The sequence below is a fragment of the Quercus lobata genome, chromosome 2 (assembly GCF_001633185.2).
Source record: "Quercus lobata isolate SW786 chromosome 2, ValleyOak3.0 Primary Assembly, whole genome shotgun sequence".
Classification (NCBI taxonomy): domain Eukaryota; kingdom Viridiplantae; phylum Streptophyta; class Magnoliopsida; order Fagales; family Fagaceae; genus Quercus; species Quercus lobata.
This window is the reverse complement of record NC_044905.1, coordinates 71,112,425-71,132,787: the sequence shown is the minus strand read 5'-3', so window position 1 is coordinate 71,132,787 and position 20,363 is coordinate 71,112,425. Positions and strand designations below refer to the sequence as shown.

General features: G+C 35.3%; 1 protein-coding gene and 2 long non-coding RNA genes across 4 annotated transcripts; 2 read left to right on the top strand and 1 right to left on the bottom strand.

Moving 5' to 3' along the window:
- Positions 1 to 1,489: 1,489 nt before the first annotated feature.
- LOC115976418 (truncated transcription factor CAULIFLOWER C-like) lies at positions 1,490 to 18,970 on the bottom strand. 2 transcript variants are annotated; one of them, XM_031097685.1, is made up of 8 exons: positions 18,652 to 18,965; positions 6,194 to 6,269; positions 4,532 to 4,593; positions 4,293 to 4,392; positions 2,481 to 2,519; positions 2,281 to 2,397; positions 2,081 to 2,197; positions 1,490 to 1,997 (listed from the first exon to the last, which is right to left on the bottom strand). In XM_031097685.1, the coding sequence occupies exons 1-8, from the start codon at positions 18,834 to 18,836 to the stop codon at positions 1,878 to 1,880; spliced, it is 816 nt and encodes a 271-aa protein (XP_030953545.1). In that variant the 5' UTR covers positions 18,837 to 18,965; the 3' UTR covers positions 1,490 to 1,877. The 2 variants fall into 2 exon arrangements, with proteins under 2 accessions (XP_030953545.1, XP_030953546.1); XM_031097686.1 differs by lacking the exon at positions 2,281 to 2,397 and having other exon boundaries at positions 18,652 to 18,970.
- LOC115976419 lies at positions 1,958 to 2,423 on the top strand. The gene is made up of 3 exons (XR_004088311.1): positions 1,958 to 2,047; positions 2,132 to 2,247; positions 2,332 to 2,423. It is a non-coding gene; the product is annotated as an uncharacterized LOC115976419 (long non-coding RNA).
- Positions 6,287 to 13,435, top strand: LOC115976420. Its single transcript, XR_004088312.1, has 2 exons — positions 6,287 to 9,543; positions 9,705 to 13,435. It is a non-coding gene; the product is annotated as an uncharacterized LOC115976420 (long non-coding RNA).
- Positions 18,971 to 20,363: the final 1,393 nt, after the last annotated feature.

Sequence of the window (20,363 nt, the reverse complement as noted above, 5' to 3'; positions counted from 1 at the left end):
AACACATAACCCATTTTTGTATTTTACTTTATGTTCTAACAATTAAAACTTGCCATGTATTTGATTGCTACTAATGACAAATTAGCACATCCTATTTTTCAAATTTGTGCTAGTGAAGAGTTAAGTCTAGAGGCTCCTGACCAAATCAACAAATTACCACAAAGGCATTACAAAATTTTCAAGAGGATTTGGAGTGACTAAGAGATTGGTTTTGCAATTGATGGATCATTTTGTGGCATCAAGTGGTTATGAAGGAACAAGACAAGAGTTTACAATTGTTAGCAAGAGAAAGGAGTGTCTAACCACTTCTACATTGAAGTATTGTGAGTATAGTTTATACCACAACAACCTTGATAGTGGATTTAATGATTTGGGCTTGTCCAACAATGTGTTTTTATAGTTTGGATTTTCACTCCGTGGAAAAATACATTTATATGTGTGCGTGTGTTCATAATTTATCCATGAATATTGTTGTTCTTGAAATTAACTACTTGGATTTGATTTTGATTAATTTTTAAAATACATAGTAAGTCGTACTAGGGGTCTAAACAATGTTTTTCAATTATTTTAAGAGGTTCGGTTCACTATTGTAGGATTTATTTCCTTGTATTATTCTTGACCGCTGTTGTCATGCATAAAGTTGTGTGGGAATATACTCATAATGGTGTTAGTCTTGTAAATGTGATATGATCAATTTTATAGTTGTAATCTTTACTAATTTAATTGATAATAATTTTTTTTTTTTTTTTTTTTTTATATAATAATGAGAAAAATTACTCTTTTACTAATCCTAATGTATTAGGGGGCATAATAGTAAATTTAGATATATTACTTTTTTCATCCACTCATTTTTTTTTCCTAACCAGACTAAAGAAATATATACTTATTTTTTCATCATTCCACTTTTTTATCTTTTGTACTAAGTACATGGTGCACATATCTTTTCTATCCTCCAATCCTTTTCCATTCTCCCCACCAAACAAGCCTTATAGCACTTTAGAATTTAGATACTGTCACAAGAGCCTACAAGTTGCAACTTGCAACTTGCAACATAAAATTCTTCATTCTAAGAAACTTTCAGCCATAAATTTTCCTTTATACTTCAGATTCCATCACAAGAACCAACAAGTTGCAATATAAAGTTGCAATATACTATTACAAGAGCCTACAAGTTGCAATCAAAATTCTTCATTTTAAAATATTTTCATCCATAAATTTTCCTTTATAGTACTTCTGAATCAGATTCTACGAGAGCCTACAAGTTGCAACACAAAATTCTATACGGTACAGTCACAAGGCAAATTTCAAAGAATGAATGCCAATTATTTCAACAGATTAAAGCATTTCATTATCACACTGGAAGCTTGGAATTGAATACCCTTTATATCAAGGGAGGTTAAACTCATAGGACTCAATGATTTTGTTAGAAAAAAAAAGACTGAAATAAATAAAAACACAGAAACTCATTTTTTGTATTATTCTGAGTGTCGAAGTCAAAAAACAAATTATATTATTCTGCATCCACACAAGGTTTTTGCCATACTTAATGTCCAAAACTCCAGTTGGTTTGGGAGAGATGATTATTAGACAGCTTTATCTCTAAATTTTTTAGAGGGTCCACTCTAGAACTCAAACCTGCAATACACTGCTTTAGATGAAGTGCATTTGCAATCACACAAAATCCCAAACTCAATCCATAGAAAATTGCTAAGCCCAACAATATAACAGATTAGCAGTTACATAACATTTACATGTATCTGCATAGGCGAGTACATCATTCTATTATTATTACAAGTTTTTTTGGCCACAGAAGAGAATCACATCAGTCCAATAAGAAACCAAAGATATCCAGATACACGCAGCTACATTGGGAGTACCTAATAGAGATGGGGCATACCCTGTTGGAGTGGAGTGGCGTAGTTGATATCATGGGTGTAAAGCTCCAGTAGTTCAGTTCCAAAAGATGGTGATGGGTAGTCAGGGATCATTGCTGGCATCTGAAGCCATAACACAGAGACAAAAGATTAGCCAGACTACAAAACAATTGGTAAAGTTCTCAAAGGTTTGTTTCTTTATTTACCTCTTCCATGAAGGTTTTCTCTTCACTCAGCTGTTTCTCCTGGGTGTGAAGCTCTAGTAGTTCAGTTCCAGAAGATGGTGATGCAAAATCAGGATTCTCCATGATCACTGCTGCCATCTGAAGCCATAACACAGACCCAAAAGATTAGCCAGATTACATAACAATTGGTAAAGTTCTCGAAGATTTGTTTCTTTTTTTACCTCTTCCATGAAAGCTTTTTCTTCACTCAGCTGTTTTTCCTGTGTGTGAAGCTCCTGTAGTTCAGTTCCAGAAGATGGTAATGCTAACTCAGGGCTCTCATTGATCATTGCTGCCATCTGAAGCCATAACACAGACGCAAAAGATTAGCTAGATTACATAACAATTGGTAAAGTTCTCGAAGATTTGTTTCTTTATTTACCTCTTCCATGAAAGTTTTCTCTGCACTCAGCTGTTTTTCCTATTCAACATAGCAGATAAAGTTAGAAAGATTACATACAAGAAGTAGAGTAGTGAATGGGAAAAGCATGCATAAATCATTGGTATGATGGTATCACCACACTCCAAAAGAAGAACAAACGCTTCACTACAAACTTTTCTACTCCACTTACACATAAACACACATCAATTCTACAATAATTTATAAATCTTTTATTTACTTATTTATATACATACTGCTATATAAAAATCTAAAAACAGAATTACGTTAGAAATATAGTTCTTCCCGTATTCAAACTTTGTAATTGTGATGATACTTTTGCAGTGTAAATCTCAATAAACAATTCTGTCTGGAGTTTGAATTTTATTGAAACGCAACAGACAACTCTAAGTCTGTCAGACAAACAAAATCCTAGTAGAGTCATGTCTGTCATGCACAAATAAGAAAATTGGGGAGAGGGTTTCTTATTCTAATAATTCTCTCGGTGCTAGATAGATAGTCTCATTTTCTAATAAGCTTTTCAATATAGCCCAGTTAGGAAATTGACACACGTCCAAACCAATAATCAATCTACGACAGATTGACAAATTTTTAAAAGTTGAGGTTGATTTTCTTGTTTCTTTATCTTTACACATAAGAACACTACTGTCACAGTTCAAAAAAACGTTAGATACATCTAGGCTAAATTCCATATCTGATATCCCATAACAACTAAAGGTTTTCATTCAAGGGACACTTGACTGAGTCTTTCTAGCATCTTTTAATGAGAAACAAAACAAGGAATAGAACTACTACCAATTCCAAATAATAATCATTATTAACAAATTACAATTCAATCAAACAAGAAGATATTGAGTATTTCTAACGTATTAAGAGGAGCATAGTGTGTAAGTGCAAAACTTATACTAATTACCATGACTACAATTATGAACTAATACTCATTTGTCACAAATTTGCAAAAGTTGTAATAATTATAATGACTACCAATTATGAACAAAGATTCATTTGTCACAAATATCTTTTCTACTATTGAATACTTTGGTTATTTGCAAAACCCACCTCATCCCTAGAATTGGAAAATTATGCCAATAGTAAACTTTGATCAATGCTTAATATTTTAATGTGATGCCACTCATGGATTAGCTTGAAACATTCTCTCCATTAATAAAATTTCTTTTTTCTAATCTGTTAAAAAGAATATAAAGATTTCTTTTTGAGTTTTTCACCTTTTAGGTTGGGGGATGAGGAATAAGGAAAATAGTACTTGAAGTCAAATGGGTACAATTAATCAACACTTCATCAAATATTCAGCATAATTAAACTGCCTAACCTTGACCCCCTCCCTCCATCCATAATCCAAAGTATTAAAAGCTCCCTCACTTAAATCCTAAACCTCCTCAGTTAACTACATGACAATATCAAGTTGGCTTTAATACCATTTGTCATTACCTAAGGGAGCGCTATATGTGCATTATGCCCCAAATCATTAGTTATAATTGTGGCTCATCTTAATCACATGAATAGGCTAAATGGATCTATAGTACACGTTAAATGCGAAACTTAGGACATGTTGGTGTGGCACACACTCATACAATCAATCCCCACAATCTGGAGTATCACAACAACTATCTATAACAAAATTTTATTTTTATGCTACTTTGATTTCTTCAACTGTGACTACTGATTTGATGACACCTCAACACTACTAGTTACAAATCACGGCTTTTACTATTTCACTGATACATTTATTGGGGGGGAAAAATAGTAATTAACAGTTAGCTTGTAAGGATTCACCTTATGAAATCTGGTTTCAATATATAAGGCATCCAGTTCTTTCTCTAGTCTCGTGAGCTCTATCATGTTTAGCTGTTCAATGTTTTGTGCTTCTATTTTCCTGCCAATAGCACAAAATAAATGCAAATTAGCTGGATTCATTGGAGCACATCTAGACGGTTCCTCAAATATGTCATGTAACTGAGGAACATAGAATTTGTGCAAACAGTACTTTAAGAGAGGACCCCGAAAGATTTTACCTTTGAATCATTTGCAGTAGGTTAGCTTCTGTCTGATGATTGGAACATTCAGCATCATACTTCTACATGATGGGATATTATTGAATAAGAGAGAAATTTCATAAAAGGAATACTCATCAAAACATTAAAGAAAGATGTTTATAAGTTAATAACCACAAATGACTAGAAAATAAAAGCCCATGAAAAGTTTTGCACACATCTATACTATGTATAATAATTAAAGTGTTGCATTTAATTTTGCAAAGCTCATGTTGCACCACCTCATCATCTATATCACTCATTTTACTTAACAATTTTTCCTTTCTTTTTATTGAAAATTTTCCTTTTTTTTTAATATTAAATATAAAGAAATATTAATATCTATACAATATATAAGAATAGAGATTAAGTAATTAAGTTTGCTAATCTTACTCTTCTTCCAACCCTTCTTCTCCATTTCTTAACTCTTCTTCTTCCTCATTACTTTCCTCCAACTCTTCATCCCCATTTTTTTGACTCTTTCTTCTCTCCATCTTATTTTTTATAATTTTATTTATTTATTTCGTATAGATATTTCTCCTATTCATTCTATATTTTTCCTACAACAAAAAAGTGATTACTCTCTCTTTGTGTTCGATTTTTTTTTCCTTTTTTGTTGGTGGATTTATTATTGGCTTTGCCATATTTGCGGTGAATTTCTAATTCTTCTTAAAGCTCTGTTTTGTGTTGATGCATTTTGGTGTTTTGATTTCCCATCATGGGTTCTTTCTTATAAATTTGGTTTGAATTTAGTCTGGGTTAAGATTTAGTTAATTTAGAAGCAAGAATTTGAGTTTATGTCATAGCACACACAACTTGGCTATGTAATGAAATGTGTCTACCAATTATTTGAGTAATCAATTATTACAAATTCCATCTCTTATGGCTTTAACCACATTTTAATTTTGGGTTTTGTTATAAATTTTATAGATACTTTTTCTCTGTTTTGGATCTTAGGCAGAGAAAGTTTGGATTTTAACGTGTCATTGTAGTATTGTACCTTCTTTCAATGCACAGCATCTTCCATAAATCGACATGGAATATTGCCATAGAAAACCAAAAAAATGCTACTAATTGTTGTGCCAATGAAGTTCAGATACCATCTTGTTAGGCAAAATTTAGCAAAATCTTCAATATTCACAACGCTCTGTGATTATAGTACTCAAAAACCCCCACTTAGAGAAACCCATAAATTTATTTTCCTTGTGTGACTTGTACAAAAGTGAAAAACTCATTTCTTTCTTACATACTTTGGTGTGGGCGAAATGTGTTTTTTGCTAAATTCCTCATACGTACTCTCTCCTGTTTCAAATTTCAATGTTCTCTCTCTCTCTCTCTCTCTCTCTCTCTCTGTAAACTTTTCTCTTTTGAAATTAAGCTTCACCATTATGCATGGGTCAGAATCTAATTTTAACAAATGTAAATGGAAAAAAAAAAAAAAAAAACGCTTTTGAGCTAGTAATTTAAGATTTTCCTGGATTTAAATTCTGAAATAGCAACATGGTAGCACTAGGTTAAAGCTGAAGTTTCAATTTTCTTGGCTAGAAGTAGAGACCTTTAAAAACATGGAAGAGATGGCTACTATCTAGTCTTCTTTTATAATACTCAAAAAACTTTGCATAGAGCTGGTAAATCTTGACTAACCTTTTTTTGATCAGCACTATTGCAGACAACGTTTTTGCTCACATGTCTCCTGTAACGCTCAAGGAGTTTTCCTATACTGTAGCATGAGGAAAACATAATATTAATATAACTTAAAAGGAAAATTCTTAGTTTATATATATATTTTTGGTAAACTACAATATTATAAATCAAACAGAAACAGATAGAGACAAGGCACCCTCCTTACAAACAAAGGCCAGAGAGGCAGGAAGATTGCCAGAAACAAAACAAAAAGAAACTAAGGAAACTAATGTGTACTTTGCTGCCTCATGAGCAGCAACATTTCCACTTCTACACACCCAAAGAAAAGAACATGAAAGGAAAGACTTAGCAAACAAACAAATATCAAACACCAGAGTAGAGATAGGCCATAAGGGAGAGTCCAAACAGTCCAGGATGACATCAATGGTGAGCTTGGAATCACTTTCCACACAGATATACCTCCAATGTTCCCCCTTAGCAAGTTGCAAAGCCCAAAGAATTGCTTCAGCTTCAGCCCTGAGAGGAGAGGACTTTGGGATGATCTTTGTCTAGACTTTAATCACAACACCAAACTCGTTTCTAGCAATGACTGCCAAAGCCGCTTTAGAATGAGAGATGGTTGCGTCCACATTCAGTTTGATAGTGCCCAACGGAGGGGTGGACCACTTGGTGACAGAAAACCCAGGGGAAGGGGCTTTAGAACATGCAAAAACTTGAGAATATTCAATCATCTTCATATGTATACTTTGGGTAGAGGCATGGAGATCAATGGGGCCACTTTGGTGAAGGACTACATTCCTGGTGCGCCAGATCTCTTCAAGAGCGAAAGCCATGGTGAGGGTCACCAGCCAACGGTCTTGAGCTTGATAGATTGCCTGGGGGAGGGGGGGGGATCTAAGATAATCTTGATAATGTCAAGAGGAGATGTTGCTTAGATAAAATCTGGCTTGAAACCCCAGCAAGCAGAAAACCAAAGAGCTTTAGCAGCTGGGCATCTGAGAAAAAGGTGAGAAGTGGATTCCACTTCTTGGTTACAAAGCACACAACAAGATTCCGGGATGTCTATACGGTATAACAGGTTTTCCCTTGTAGGAAGGGCATTAACCGCTACCCTCCAAATAAACATTTTAATCCTTTTTGGGCCTCTAATTTTCTAGATCTTAGACCAATTCACATCAGCAGAAGCCTGTGGCTGAGGGCTTTGAAGCAACTCTTTGAAGGCAGTTTTAACTGCAAAACACCCTTTGGAATCCGGCAGCCAAATGAGCTTGTCTGGTCTAGGCCTTGAAGGGATAGGGATGGATAGGATAGCTTGGGCTGAGCTGGGATTAAAGAGATGTAGAACTAGAGAGGATTTCTAGGTGTGTAAATCAAGATCAATGATTTCGGATACCTTCATAGGGATCAGAGCAAAGGTTTCATCCCTTGGGGATGGAATGAAATTCTGAATCCAAGGTACCCATGGATCAAGCCACATGTCAACAAACTCACCATCTTTAATAAGAAAGTAAGCTCCTTTCTTCACCACTGATTTTGCCTTCTCAATAGCTTTCCATATGGGTGATGCGAGCTTTGGAGGTTCTACCTGAAACCAGTCATCTTTGACCTTATACTTAGCTCTAATGATACTCATGTAGAGGCTGTTTCTTTTGGATACAATCATCCATGCTAGCTTTGCCAACAGGGCAGAGTTTACATTTTTTGCTTTCTTGAAACCCAAACCCCCCACATTCTTTGGGCAACAAAGGTTGTCCTAGGATTTCCAAGCCATAAATCTGCCCTTACTCTGGTTGGGTTTCCCCCAAAACCTTCTAGCTAAGGAGTCCAGCTTCTCACATACTTTATTGGGGATGCTAAAGGTGGACATGGTGTAGTTTGGGACGGATTGCACCACAGCATTGATGAGGGTTTTCATCCATGTCCAAGATAAGTACTTGCTTCTCCATCCCATAAGTTTTGCTTTGAGTTTGTCTTAGAGAAAAGTGAAATCTTTGGATGGTGCTCTAGTCAGAAACATCGAGGCTCCAAGGTATATTGCATCCTTTTTGAGGCTCTTTACTTGGAGAATTTCCTTGTCAGACCTTCGGGTTTGGTTTTGGGTGTGCTTGGAAAAGAAAACTCCCGATTTGTTTCTATTAATAGCCTGCTCAGATCAGTTGTAGTATTTCTCCAAGGTTCTCATTAAGCTTGTTGCATCTCTACTGGATGCTTTTGAAAACAAAACTATGTCGTCGACGTACATGACATGGGAGATGGTAGGACCGCTGATGCTAGTCTTGATTCCAACAATATTTTTTAAGCTGAGTTCTTTTTGAAGCGGCTTGGATAACACTTCTTGCCCTAAGATAAATAGATACAGCGATAGTGGATCGCCTTGTCTTAATCCCCTACACAGCTTGAAAGATTCTGATTTTCCCCCATTGACGATCACTTCGAAGGAAACCAATGAAACACAAGCCATGATCCATTTAGTGAAAGTTTCATTGAATTCGAAGTGGAGCAGCACCACTTGCAGGAACTTCCAATTGACCCTGTCGTAAGCCTTTTGAAGGTCGAGTTTGATAGCCATTAGCCCCGGATTTGTTTTACGGGTCTTGAAACTGTGGAGGAGCTCCTGGACAATTATTTGATTTTTTGCGATCCACCTGTTTGGGATGAATGCCAATTGAGAAGGGGTAACCATTTTGTCTAGCAACGGCCGGAGTTTATCCACAAGGAGTTTGGAAATGATTTTGTAGACCACATTACATAGGCTAATTAGCTTGAAATGATTAACAGATGTGGGATTAGAAATCTTTGGAATAAGAACTATCAAGGAATTGTTTATCTCTTTTGGCATAGAGCTCATGGTAAAGAAGGAGGTGACAGCCTTAACAACATCAAAACTCACAGTAGACTAGGCTTGTTTGTAAAAGAGAACTGGGAAGCCGTCCGGCCTCGGGGCCTTTAGGTCCTGCATCTGGAACAGGGTCGATTTGATCTCCTCCGGAGTGGGGGATGGTTTGTAGTACTTCATTTTCTTCCTCAGTGATGCAAGGCAGGATCAAATGCTCTAGGTGGTCAGGGAAGCAGGTATCCTCTTCTTCAAACAAATTTTTGTAGTTTTCCCGGAAAAGTAGTCTAATCAGGCTTGATTCATGGATCCAAGTTCCGTCTTCATTTTTTTATTGCATCTATATGATTACTTCTCCTTCGAATTATCGTAGACAAATGAAAGAATTTGGAGTTTTTGTCTCCCTGCTTCAGCCATAATTCCCTGGATTTTTGCTGCCATAACACTTCACTCTTGAGCAACCATTCAGATAGCTGAGATTGGAGTGCACTCTCCACAAGCTCATTTTCCTGGGAAGGTATCTTGTCTTGCACCTCCTTAATTTTCTTTACTAAGAAGTTTATTCTGTCTTGACAACAGCCAAACACCTTCTTGTTCCATTTGAGAAGTGCATTCCTAGTAGAAGCTTGCTTCTTACATAGTTTGATGAAGTCTGACCCTGTTACTTTAATGTTCCAGGTACTATCAATGACTGCCTTGCACCCATCATCCCTAAGCCAAACTGCCTCGAACCTAAAAGGCTTGTGAGCGAAACTATCAGACAGGTTTGTGTCAAGTAGGATCGGGGCATGGTCAGAGTTAATAGCTCCCAGGTGTTGAATAGTTTCGTTTGGAAAAGCCAACTACCAGGAGATGCTTGCCACGCCCCTGTCAAGTCTCCTTTTAATAGAAGCTTTTCCCCATTTCCCTCTAGTCCAAGTGAACTTGTTCCTAAAATACCCGAAATCCACTGCATTTAGCTCAAACATTAGCTCTTTTAGATCATTTGCAACCGAGGATCCTCCTTTGTTGCCACCCATTTGCTCATCTTCATTGATAATGAAGTTGAAATCTCCAATGCATGCCCACGGCTCTTGGTGGGATTCAGTTAAGGCAAAGAGATTACCCTAGGATTTTCTCTTTTTTGAGTGATAAGGAGGTCAATAAAACCCCACTAGAAGCCAGTCCGTGCACTAATTAGAGACTCTGGCTGCTATAAGGTTTTTGTCAAATTCAACTTCACTAATGGATAGGCCCTCCTTCCACAACATACATAGACCACCTACACTTCCCTTAGCTTCAACAACAACTCTATAATTAAACTTAATAAAACTTTTAACGAATTCCATACGAACAACATCCACTTTTGTTTCAGAGAGGAAAACCACATCGAGTCTTGCCCTTTTTATTTGAGCCCCAAGGGCTCAAACTATTGAGGCGTTGCAGATGCCTCGACAATCCAACTAAGAATCCTTATGGGGAGGTTGAAGGCATGATAAGGCCCACCTCTACGGCTGTAGAAATAGTGGTAGAAATAGCTGAGTTAGAAAACATAGAGTACGGAGAAAAGTAAGGTTTTGGGTGGAGCTCACCATGGTTTTTGGGTATGTTCTTTTCCTTTAGCAAGAAGGATTCCAGCCTTGACCTTGGAATGAAAGTGGCAATGACGAGGTTGAAATACACTGGGTCAGGACCTTCGACGGCATACCTTAATCTTTTGGAGAACTGATCTAGCACAGAACTGGACACCTTCCTTTTAAGAATGTTTGGGTGAGATTTTGAGGAGGTTGGTGATAAGGGGTCTGTGGTAGCGGTGTGGTATTATGAAGGGGTGTCGGATAGAACATTTGGGGTTGATAGGATCACAGGTTTCGTTGGATTTTGGGATTTAGGTCAGTATGATCGAAAATGAATTGAGTCGTGGTGTTGGTAAGTGTTTTTGGGCTAGAAGATTTTGGACTTTGTAGTAAGGGATTTTTGTGTTGGTTAGTTTCATGGGATGGGCTTTGTGGTAAGGAAATCTTGTGTTGGTTAGTTTCAGGAGATGAGTTAAGTGGGGGGTTGGTAGGGGAATTAGGTGGGCTGGGGCTTTGGATAGAAGTAAGCCCAATTTTGACAGGTGTCAAGAGGATAAAATCATGATAGGGCTGGCTGATGTTGGTATGCAACTTAGGAGATGATAAGCCTTGATGATCGTGCGCTAGCTGTGTCGAATCAGCCCCTAGATTCCCGGTCCTTGGTGAGTCCTTGCTCTTGTGCATAGGTGCTCCTTTGTCACTAACGGTTTTTGTACCTTCCCCAGTTGTCCACGTGTCAGCCATTTGAAGGGGACCACTAGAATGAATGCACAGTGGTGCTTTCTAGTACTCCGGTGTGGCAGCTCCCTGCGGGTAGGAGGTGGACGATGTGTCATTGGACAAATCCTCCAAAACACCTTCTAGGATTTCTTCACTTTCTGATCTAAGCAATGGACCAGCTGCCTTAAAGGATTTTCCAGTTGGGGTGCAAAGGCTAAACAACTCAGATGAGCAATTATTTTGATCATGCCTAATAACACCACAATGATAGCAAATATCCACAACTTTCTCGTATTTTAAACCAATCCACAAGTCCTTCTTGTTTGGCCAAGGCATGAACTCACTAGGGATTAATGGGGAGTCAATATCCACTTCTACTCTAACCCTTATAAATGTTCTCCATGCTCCACCAGCATCCCCAATCAGGTCCACATCCAAGACAAAGCCCACTTTGGAACCAACCTTCCTAAGGTTTTCCTCCGTTCTCCAGAGAGTGGGTAGACCATGGACTTGAACCCAAATAGTGGAAGAAGAGAACTCCACTTCCTGCCATGTTAAATCTGGGCTCCACCTTTTTAGGACCATATGCCCTCCTCTGATGGACCATGGCCTCTTTGTGAAAACTTTGTTAAGATCTACTTCATGTTGGAAGATGAACATAAGGTATTCTTGCCAAGCCTTTTGATTTTCGTCGGAAAAACTAGTTTCCACACCTTTAAAGTGACTTCTTTGACCATATTGAAACTGATGGTTTTGTGGGTGATGATTTTTGCTATAAGGATGAGGTTAGGTGGTTTTTGGTTATCTTAGTTTGGAGGGAGCTCTATTATAATGTCTTTGTAGGAGCATTTCTCCGTCCTAGATACTAAGTCGGAGACCTCCATGGTGGAGGCTAGGACTATGAGGAGATATGCTTGATTGTGTGTTTACAGGGAGAGAAAGGACAGGTATGGGTATGGTGGTAGAGGCTAGGAAAAGGAAACCAAAAAAGTACCAAAAAAGGGGAGAGACTAAGACTAGCTTAGGTGAAAGGGGAAAGGGGAGAATGTATCAAAAAAGTACGGAGAGAAAGAAAAAGAAAAAAACAGTTGAACCAATTAAAATGGTTGTAATATAGTGAATTTTAGAGAGGGAGATTCTTCTTAATTTATATTGTACTATTAATGTAAGATTTACATTATTTCTAAATAAATGTGTACAATATAGTACACTTTCATGCAAACGTGTACAATATTGTCCAATCTACAATGTAAATTTTACATTGATAGTACAATGTAAACATATAATAACTGTCCATAACTTAAATATGATAACAATTAAGCTTAAATAATTGAGCAAATACAATGATAAACCAGTAACATATATTGTGAACTGATGTCACGTAATGTACTTAAATATTACCAAAGAGAAAACTCAATTTCAGAGAAAGCTTGAGGAAAATTGCCTTTGTTACAAGCCAAGGACTTGGAACCTAAGGTTAGAAACAATATTAACTCGTAATCATTTGTTAGAATTTGTTGTATTGCAGTGATAACGTAGATACCCAACAGTAACACGATGGAATGATTCTAATACATCTTGGAAACTTGAACTTTGCAATGACACAATGATGGAAGGGTTCTTTTACATGTACATCTTTGTGATAATTATACTGGTTGACATGGCTAGTAGATTATATCAGTATTATAGCTCTGTTTTTTAATACCTATCCATGACATTAACATTAATAGTGAATGGTATATAAAACAAAACAAAGAAAGGAGACCGTAAAGTAAAGGACTAGGTGCGGCACTTTCTCCTTTTTATCTATGTTTCTATTGGATTGTACATGGCAGCCAACATCAATGAATAAAGGCAGGAGGCATCTACAATGGAAAAGATATAAAGAGTTTAAGATACAAATTTGACACTTATTGATATGATAGATTGTTAGTGGCAAATAAAAAAATGATGTCAATAGTGAACTTAAATGAGAACCAATTCAAGCTTGCCTATTCAATTTTTATAAAAAAATGTTGTCAAAAAATGGATGGGTATGACAGGAACAAGAATAACAAGACTCAAGAAACTAAGCAAATCTATCCTCACTAGCAGTGTATCATTATGTGTATGTATAAATAAAATTTCTACTAATTTGAGTAATTTTCATCCTTGGAATGCACAAGATAGAGGCTGGGTTGTGGTGTGATGGTGTAGACATCATGTTTCACAGTCTCTATTTAACCCATCATAAAGGCAAAATCGCCATTTTAGAACAAAGAAAAAAAATTGTAATTTTGACTTAAGAACTTAAATGCAAAATGAACCTAAAATTCCTTACCATCAAAACGATATATCATGTTCTTAAATAGGATCATTGAATTGCAAGATATAGAGCCATATCAAGATTTAACAATTACTACACATTCCTGTTATTAGGACTAAACACCTATTATTGTGATTAATTTGTTATGTTTGGTCCTATAAAATGATTCATTATTTATCATAATCCCATTGGTTTAGGCTTAAGAAAAATGTACAAAAATTAACATAGAAAAATAATTAATTCTAGTGGATAATTGGGATTTTTTAAAAATATTTTTAATTGATTTTCTTAGAAATAAGAGTTTCAATTAAAACATTAAAGATTCTAAATATCCATTAGCATTGTCTAACCCTAAAAGGTTTTTTATGTTTTATATTTTATTTTTATTTTTTAAGTATCAAGTTGAATTTATCTCAAAAGCTGATAAAAAATTGAAAATGTATAAGTTTGAAGTCACTGAGTCAAAGTGTCATTCGGCTCTCAAAAACTACAAAACAACACTTCAGTGTCCTCACTTGAAATTTCCGCATTTTGCACAATTTTGTCAATAAGCGCACTTATCCAATCATTTTCAAAGATGAATTTAAGATAACTCTAGCTTTGGATAGTTTGTAATTCTCCCAAACTCATCCACCAATGATTTCAACATCTATAAATAGATAATGGATCCTCATTTTCAAAGCACATTCGACAATTGAGTCCTAAAGAGACCTTTTGAGAAAGAAACATTAGGTGAACACAATACTTTGTAAATGCTACCAAAGTTTTAGCTATAGAAGGCCTTAGATCCACCTCAAATTACTGCCTACCTGCCTCCATAAAACCTAGACACCAAGTCTTACTGTTAGGATCGCCCATCCATTCCTTAACCTATTATCAAGCCTTTACTCTGTGCATGCAAGTATAAATCCTATACCAGCTAGTGAAGATCTGTCATCATTTTTGAACATGAAGGGAAATCTTTCATATTTACTGCACACAACAAAACATAGAGCTGAAAAAAAATATAAGAGGAAGAATAGTTAATCCCTAACTTGTAATGAGGATGATTACGATGAAAGAGTAAATGGAGTAAATGGGGACAAATCAGGTCAACTTGTTGATTTGCTTAGTGTTAGAAAAAAAATATGGGAGCAAATGGGATTTCAACATTGAACGAGGGGCATATGCTTCAATAAACAAGTACAAAACTTGACTTGTATCAAAATGTTACACCCAAAAGAAAGGTGTAAAATCTAAGGAAAGCTTTTTCCCCTTTGGTGAGGTTTGCCTTTATAAAGCTAACCTTGATCAAGTAGCTTACTTGGGCCTAGACTTTATCAAACTAATGTTAAGACTACTTATCTCAATCGAGAATTAACCTTTGAGCTTTGAAGCGCAAGATTTGCAAGCTCAAGCAGTCCAAATATGACCTAAAGGAATCATTTAGGTAGTATTACATCAAATTTCATTCGGTTGTAATTTTTAATGACTTCTAATGATTGAAGTGAATTGTTGCATATACATCGTCAATAGGTCCAAAAGAAGTAAGTTGATCTTAATGATATATGTTGACGGCATAATATTGGCTGATAATGACAAGGAGTTCATTAAACCACAAAGCAGCGGTTGTTCTCCATCTTCGAGATGAAAGACACGAATGGAGTATGTTTCTTTGTCAGAATCAACATGTTAAGAGATTGTTCAAGAAAACTTCTTAGTTTGTTTCAAGATGTTTACATAAGGAATATGCTTCACCGGTTTTGGATCCATGAATTGTAATAACCCAAGCATTTTGGTGTAAATTCACAATTTTGAGTAATTTTATCATTAGAATAATATTTAAAATACAAAATATTTCCACAATCGAGCTACAAAACGGCACCGAAAGAACTTAATTTCTGGAATTCGTGATACTACAGATCAGTGGCAGACTGGTCCTGAGGAGATTGCGTCAGTTTTAATTAATTATAATCAAGGTTTGTTTTCCGCGGCTAGTACCTCTCTTATGCTTGATGTGTTAGACCAAGTCCCTGGGGTTATTACAGAAGATATGAACAACCTTCTTTCCGCTGAATTCTTAGTGTGTGAAGTTGTTTCTACACTTAAGCAAATGGCGCCCTTCAAAGCACTGGGGCTGAATGGGTTGCCACCACTTTTGGAGTACGGTTGATCATGATGTAGTCGGGTCAGTTCTATCTTGGTTAAATACAGGTACTATTCCCCACCCTGTTAACCATACTTTCATTACTCTCATTTCCAAGATTACAAATCTTGAACAGGTTCATGAGTATCGCCGCATTAGCCTTTGTAATGTTTTGTATAAGATTTTTTCAAAGGTCTTGGCAAATAGGTTGAAGAAAATTATGCCCAAAATTATCACTAAACATCAATCCACCTTTGTCAAAAATCGTCTTATTTCGGATAATATACTTGTTGCTTTTGAGACTTTACATTGTATGAAGAATCATAACTCTGGTGACTCGGGTTTTATGACACTAAAGTTGGATATGAGTAAGGCTTATGACCAGGTCGAAAGAGATTTTTTGGAAAATTTAATGCAAAAGATGGGATTCTCTAAACGTTAGATTGGTCTTATTATGATTTGTGTGAAGATAGTTTCTTACTTAATTTTGGTGAATGGTGAACTTAAGGGTTTAATCCATCCTTCTAGGGGGATTCGTCAGGGCAATCCTTTATCTCCTGTTCTCTTCCTCCTATGTACTAAGGGTCTTCATGGTCTTATTAGCAAAGCAGCAAGGGTCAGGGATATCACAGGTTTTTCTCTTTGCAGAAGAGGTCCAAAACTAACTCATTAATTGTTTGCAGATGATAGTCTCCTCTTTTGCTGGTCAACCCCAGGGGAATGTACTAAAATCATGGACCTCCTTTCTACTTATGAGATAGCTTCTAGTCAAAAAGTTAAAAGACGTAAAACGGCTCTTTTCTTCAGTAAATCTACTCCGGATCCCACAAAGGACATCATCAAGAATATTCTAGGAGTTCAAGAAATTTTTCAATATAAGAAGTATCTAGGCCTCTTGTCTTTGATTGGACGAGGTAAGAAAGCAAACTTTAATTATATAAAAGAAAGGATGTGGCGAAAGTTACAAGGATGGAAAGGCAAGCTACTCTCCCAAGCTAGTCGTGAGGTGCTTATCAAGTCAATCATTTAAGCTATTTCTACCTTTGCTATGGGGTAGCAAGATATCTCTTGCTTGTTCTTTCTCTGTTTCTTATCACATAGAGAGTTAGAGAATGTTCTAGAATCAAGTAGAGAGAGAGAGAGAGAGAGAGAGAGAGAGAGAGATCTGGAATCAAGTAGAAAAAGAAAATGAATGGAGTTAGAGTGGATATACATGTGTGATGGAGAAAAAACAAGGAGAAAAAAAAAAAAAAAAAACATATGGATGAAATTGAAAGGAAAAATAATATAAAGAATAAGAAATGAGAATTAAGAAATGCTACTACAATATTTTCACAATAAATCTTAAGTAATAGATTGTTATTAGCTAATATTGGTGAGTAAAAAAATAATTTCAGTGGTGGGTTTAAATTAAAACTAGTAACAATTTTCCACTTAAGATTTTGTTGTGATTCTTGTGAAAGTATTGTAAAAAATATTGTGAATATAACACTTCTCATTAAAAAATATAGTTGTTGAGAATGAACATATAAAAAATAAATGATGATTAAAAAAATAATAAAGAATGAATGAAGAAATAATATTTAAATAAGATAAAAAAAATGATAGAGAATTTGTTAAAAAGTGAATTCGAAAAAATAAATAAGTAAAAATTAAATATTACTATTTACTATTTAAATAATTCAAAATTTTAAATAAGCAGTTAAAGATGCTTTAAATGAATAAGCATAAATTCCTGGAATTGTTTCATTTAGATGGTTAGGCTTCTCGACGCATCTCGCACCAAAACTGAACTCCAGGGAACTAATGATATTATTCTAAAGGAAAATAGGACTGTACGTAACGTCAAAACAAAGCAACAGACTTTGACCGATGACCAAATTATTTAGACCCATCGGCAAGTAGGGCTGAGAAAGTCTATAGGTTAGTGGTAGGCAGAAAAAAAAAAAAAAATGATATTTGCAGCGGCTCTAGTGGGTCCAAGTCAGATTCAACTGTTGAAAAAAAAAATTGTGAAATTTTTTGTATTTGTAACCTTGCTTAGTAGGGTTAAGGGCTCTCAATTAGCAAGGTTATAAGCTAAAATTCATGTCTAGTTGAAAAAAAAAAAAAAAGGAAAAAATAGAAGATATTAGAAAAAATATTGCAAAAAATAGACTGTTAAAAAAAATATTGCAGCTGTCTGAATTTTGAACCTCAAAGTAAGATATTGATGGTACGGAAAGCAGAAAATTTATAAGATATTACTTTTATATACGATAGATACACAATTTTAATATTCTCAATTGTGAGCAGTGGGAAAAAAGTAGTGGGTACATTTAAAAATAATTATTGATCACTTCAATAAGTTGTGACAAAAATTATGATCATAGAAGAATTGTAGTGTAGCATACTAGCATAATGAGTTTTACAATCGGATTATTGTTTATATGTTTTTCAAATATAATAGAAAAGAATTGTCATTTTTGTATTCTTTCCTTATTCGTTGCTACGGTGGAGTTTACATCTATATATTTCTTCGTTTTAAAGTAAGATATTAATGAATACAAATCTTCTGTATTATGTTTGATATTCTACTTTATATTCTACCTATCACAATTTGTCATATATTTGTTTAACTTTCCTTATAAAATATCCAAAGTTTAAAATGAAAAAAAAAAAAAAATCATGACAAGTTGTGATTAGTGAAATATAAAGTAGAACACAAAATACAGTATATAAGATCTGTATTCAATATTGACGGTATGTTAAGCAGAGATCAAGATACGAAAATTGAAAGCTTATTTTAACCATCATAGAGCACTGGTTGGCTAAAAATAATAATTAAAAAAGAAGATAATAAGTAATGTAAGCTAAGGAGTCCCAACAGTAAACTTGGTAATTAAGGGGAGTGTAGTGAAGTTGAAGAAAGGAGAGAACCTGCCGCTACTACAGTACTCATAGAGCTTTCCTGTTGAGGAAAAGATGAAGAGCGCAACCTCGACGTCGCAGAGAATGGAGAGCTCGCGAGCCTTCTTCATGAGCCCATTCCTTCGCTTCGAGAACGTCACTTGCCGGCTGCTCTTGTCCTCGATTTGATTCAGCCGAAGTTTCCCTCTCTTCATTATTTTTCAACTCTCACACTCTCACAATATATTTTAGTCTCTTCGATCCCCTTCTCTCCTATATAAGAGCTAGAGAGTGATCTTGTGGAGCAATTTGAGATTTAACTTGCACAAAACTAAGCAAGTGGGGGTTACATTCGAGTGCAGGGTCACATCGACCATTGCGACCCATCAGAAGCGCCAAGGGTCCTCCTCTCACTGCCCTCTCTAGTCTCTATCTATCTTTGGGGTACTTGCATTGATTCTTTGAACTTTAAATATATATGCTTTTGTTCCTCTACTATTTTTCTAAAAATAGTACTACTACTATGTACTCGTATCTGTCTTTTTGTAGCACTAATTCAAGCCAGTGCAGTTACGCCTTGATCTGTTGATTAGGTCGTTTTGGAGACACGCTAGTGGTGACTTCAATAGTGTAAAAGAAAGATGTCATGTAAATTCGAAGGCCCCATGTATCATTTACCATATTATATATTCATAGAATTTTCAAAGTGTCCTATGAACGAGAAGCTATCACATAATATGGTATAATGAGATCTCTTTCTCACAAGACATTGTCATCAAGCATAAAGTCAGGGTGTCAAGGTTGGGCAATTGCCCTGGCCGCCAGGGAAAAAAGATTCAAATATAATATATGGGCACAGGTGATCAAGCTGAGCAAGACAAACTATTCTAAACTTTGAGCAATAGTCAAAAGCCGTTAAAGCTAATAGTAAAGTAGTTTTAAAAGGGCAATATTTGTTGCATACATTTTGGCTTAAAATCACATTTTCAGTTATACTTTAGTGGTGTGTAAATTTCCACTTGTGTGCAACATAATTTTCCTTTTTAGAAAATCATATATCAATGTGTAGTGCTCTCTTGTCATCCATGCGCATGAGGGGAAAGCCAAGAATAGTTGACAGATGGTCCTCTTTTAATTCTTGAGGTTGACACATGTACGTGTAATCTATATATAAATTGAAATAAAGTTCTGCATTTTTATTAAAAAAAAGGTAGCTTACTACTTAGTTATTTCCCCTCCCCTCCAATAATTATTTTTTGGTTAATTTATTTTATGTATTTCTTGTTGACATGTTAGATATTTTTTCATACTTATAATCAGCACGTTATAATCTTCATTCAAATAATGAAATAAAATATTTCATTTTTTATCATTTTTTTAAGGTTTAAAACCTACAAAAAGAAAATGAAAGTAAGGGAAAAGGAGGAAAATTAAATAATGAAGCTAGAGCTTTAAAGGGAAGGAAAGAAGAACACTATTGTTGTCTTTCAAAAATGATATTTTTGAATAAAAAAAAATTAAATAGGACTATATAATTCATATTATTTAAGTGATAATTTATTCTATTTTGTAAAAAACTGCGTAAGAAGCAATAAAATTTTGAAATAATTTAATAATAAATTGTAAATTTACCTTAAAATATCACTTAATATTTAAGTGCATGTACATACTTATTTATACAAATCTTGCTCCTCTTAAACCCAAATGCTAAGAAACCACCTAACATTTTTAAATAACGAAAA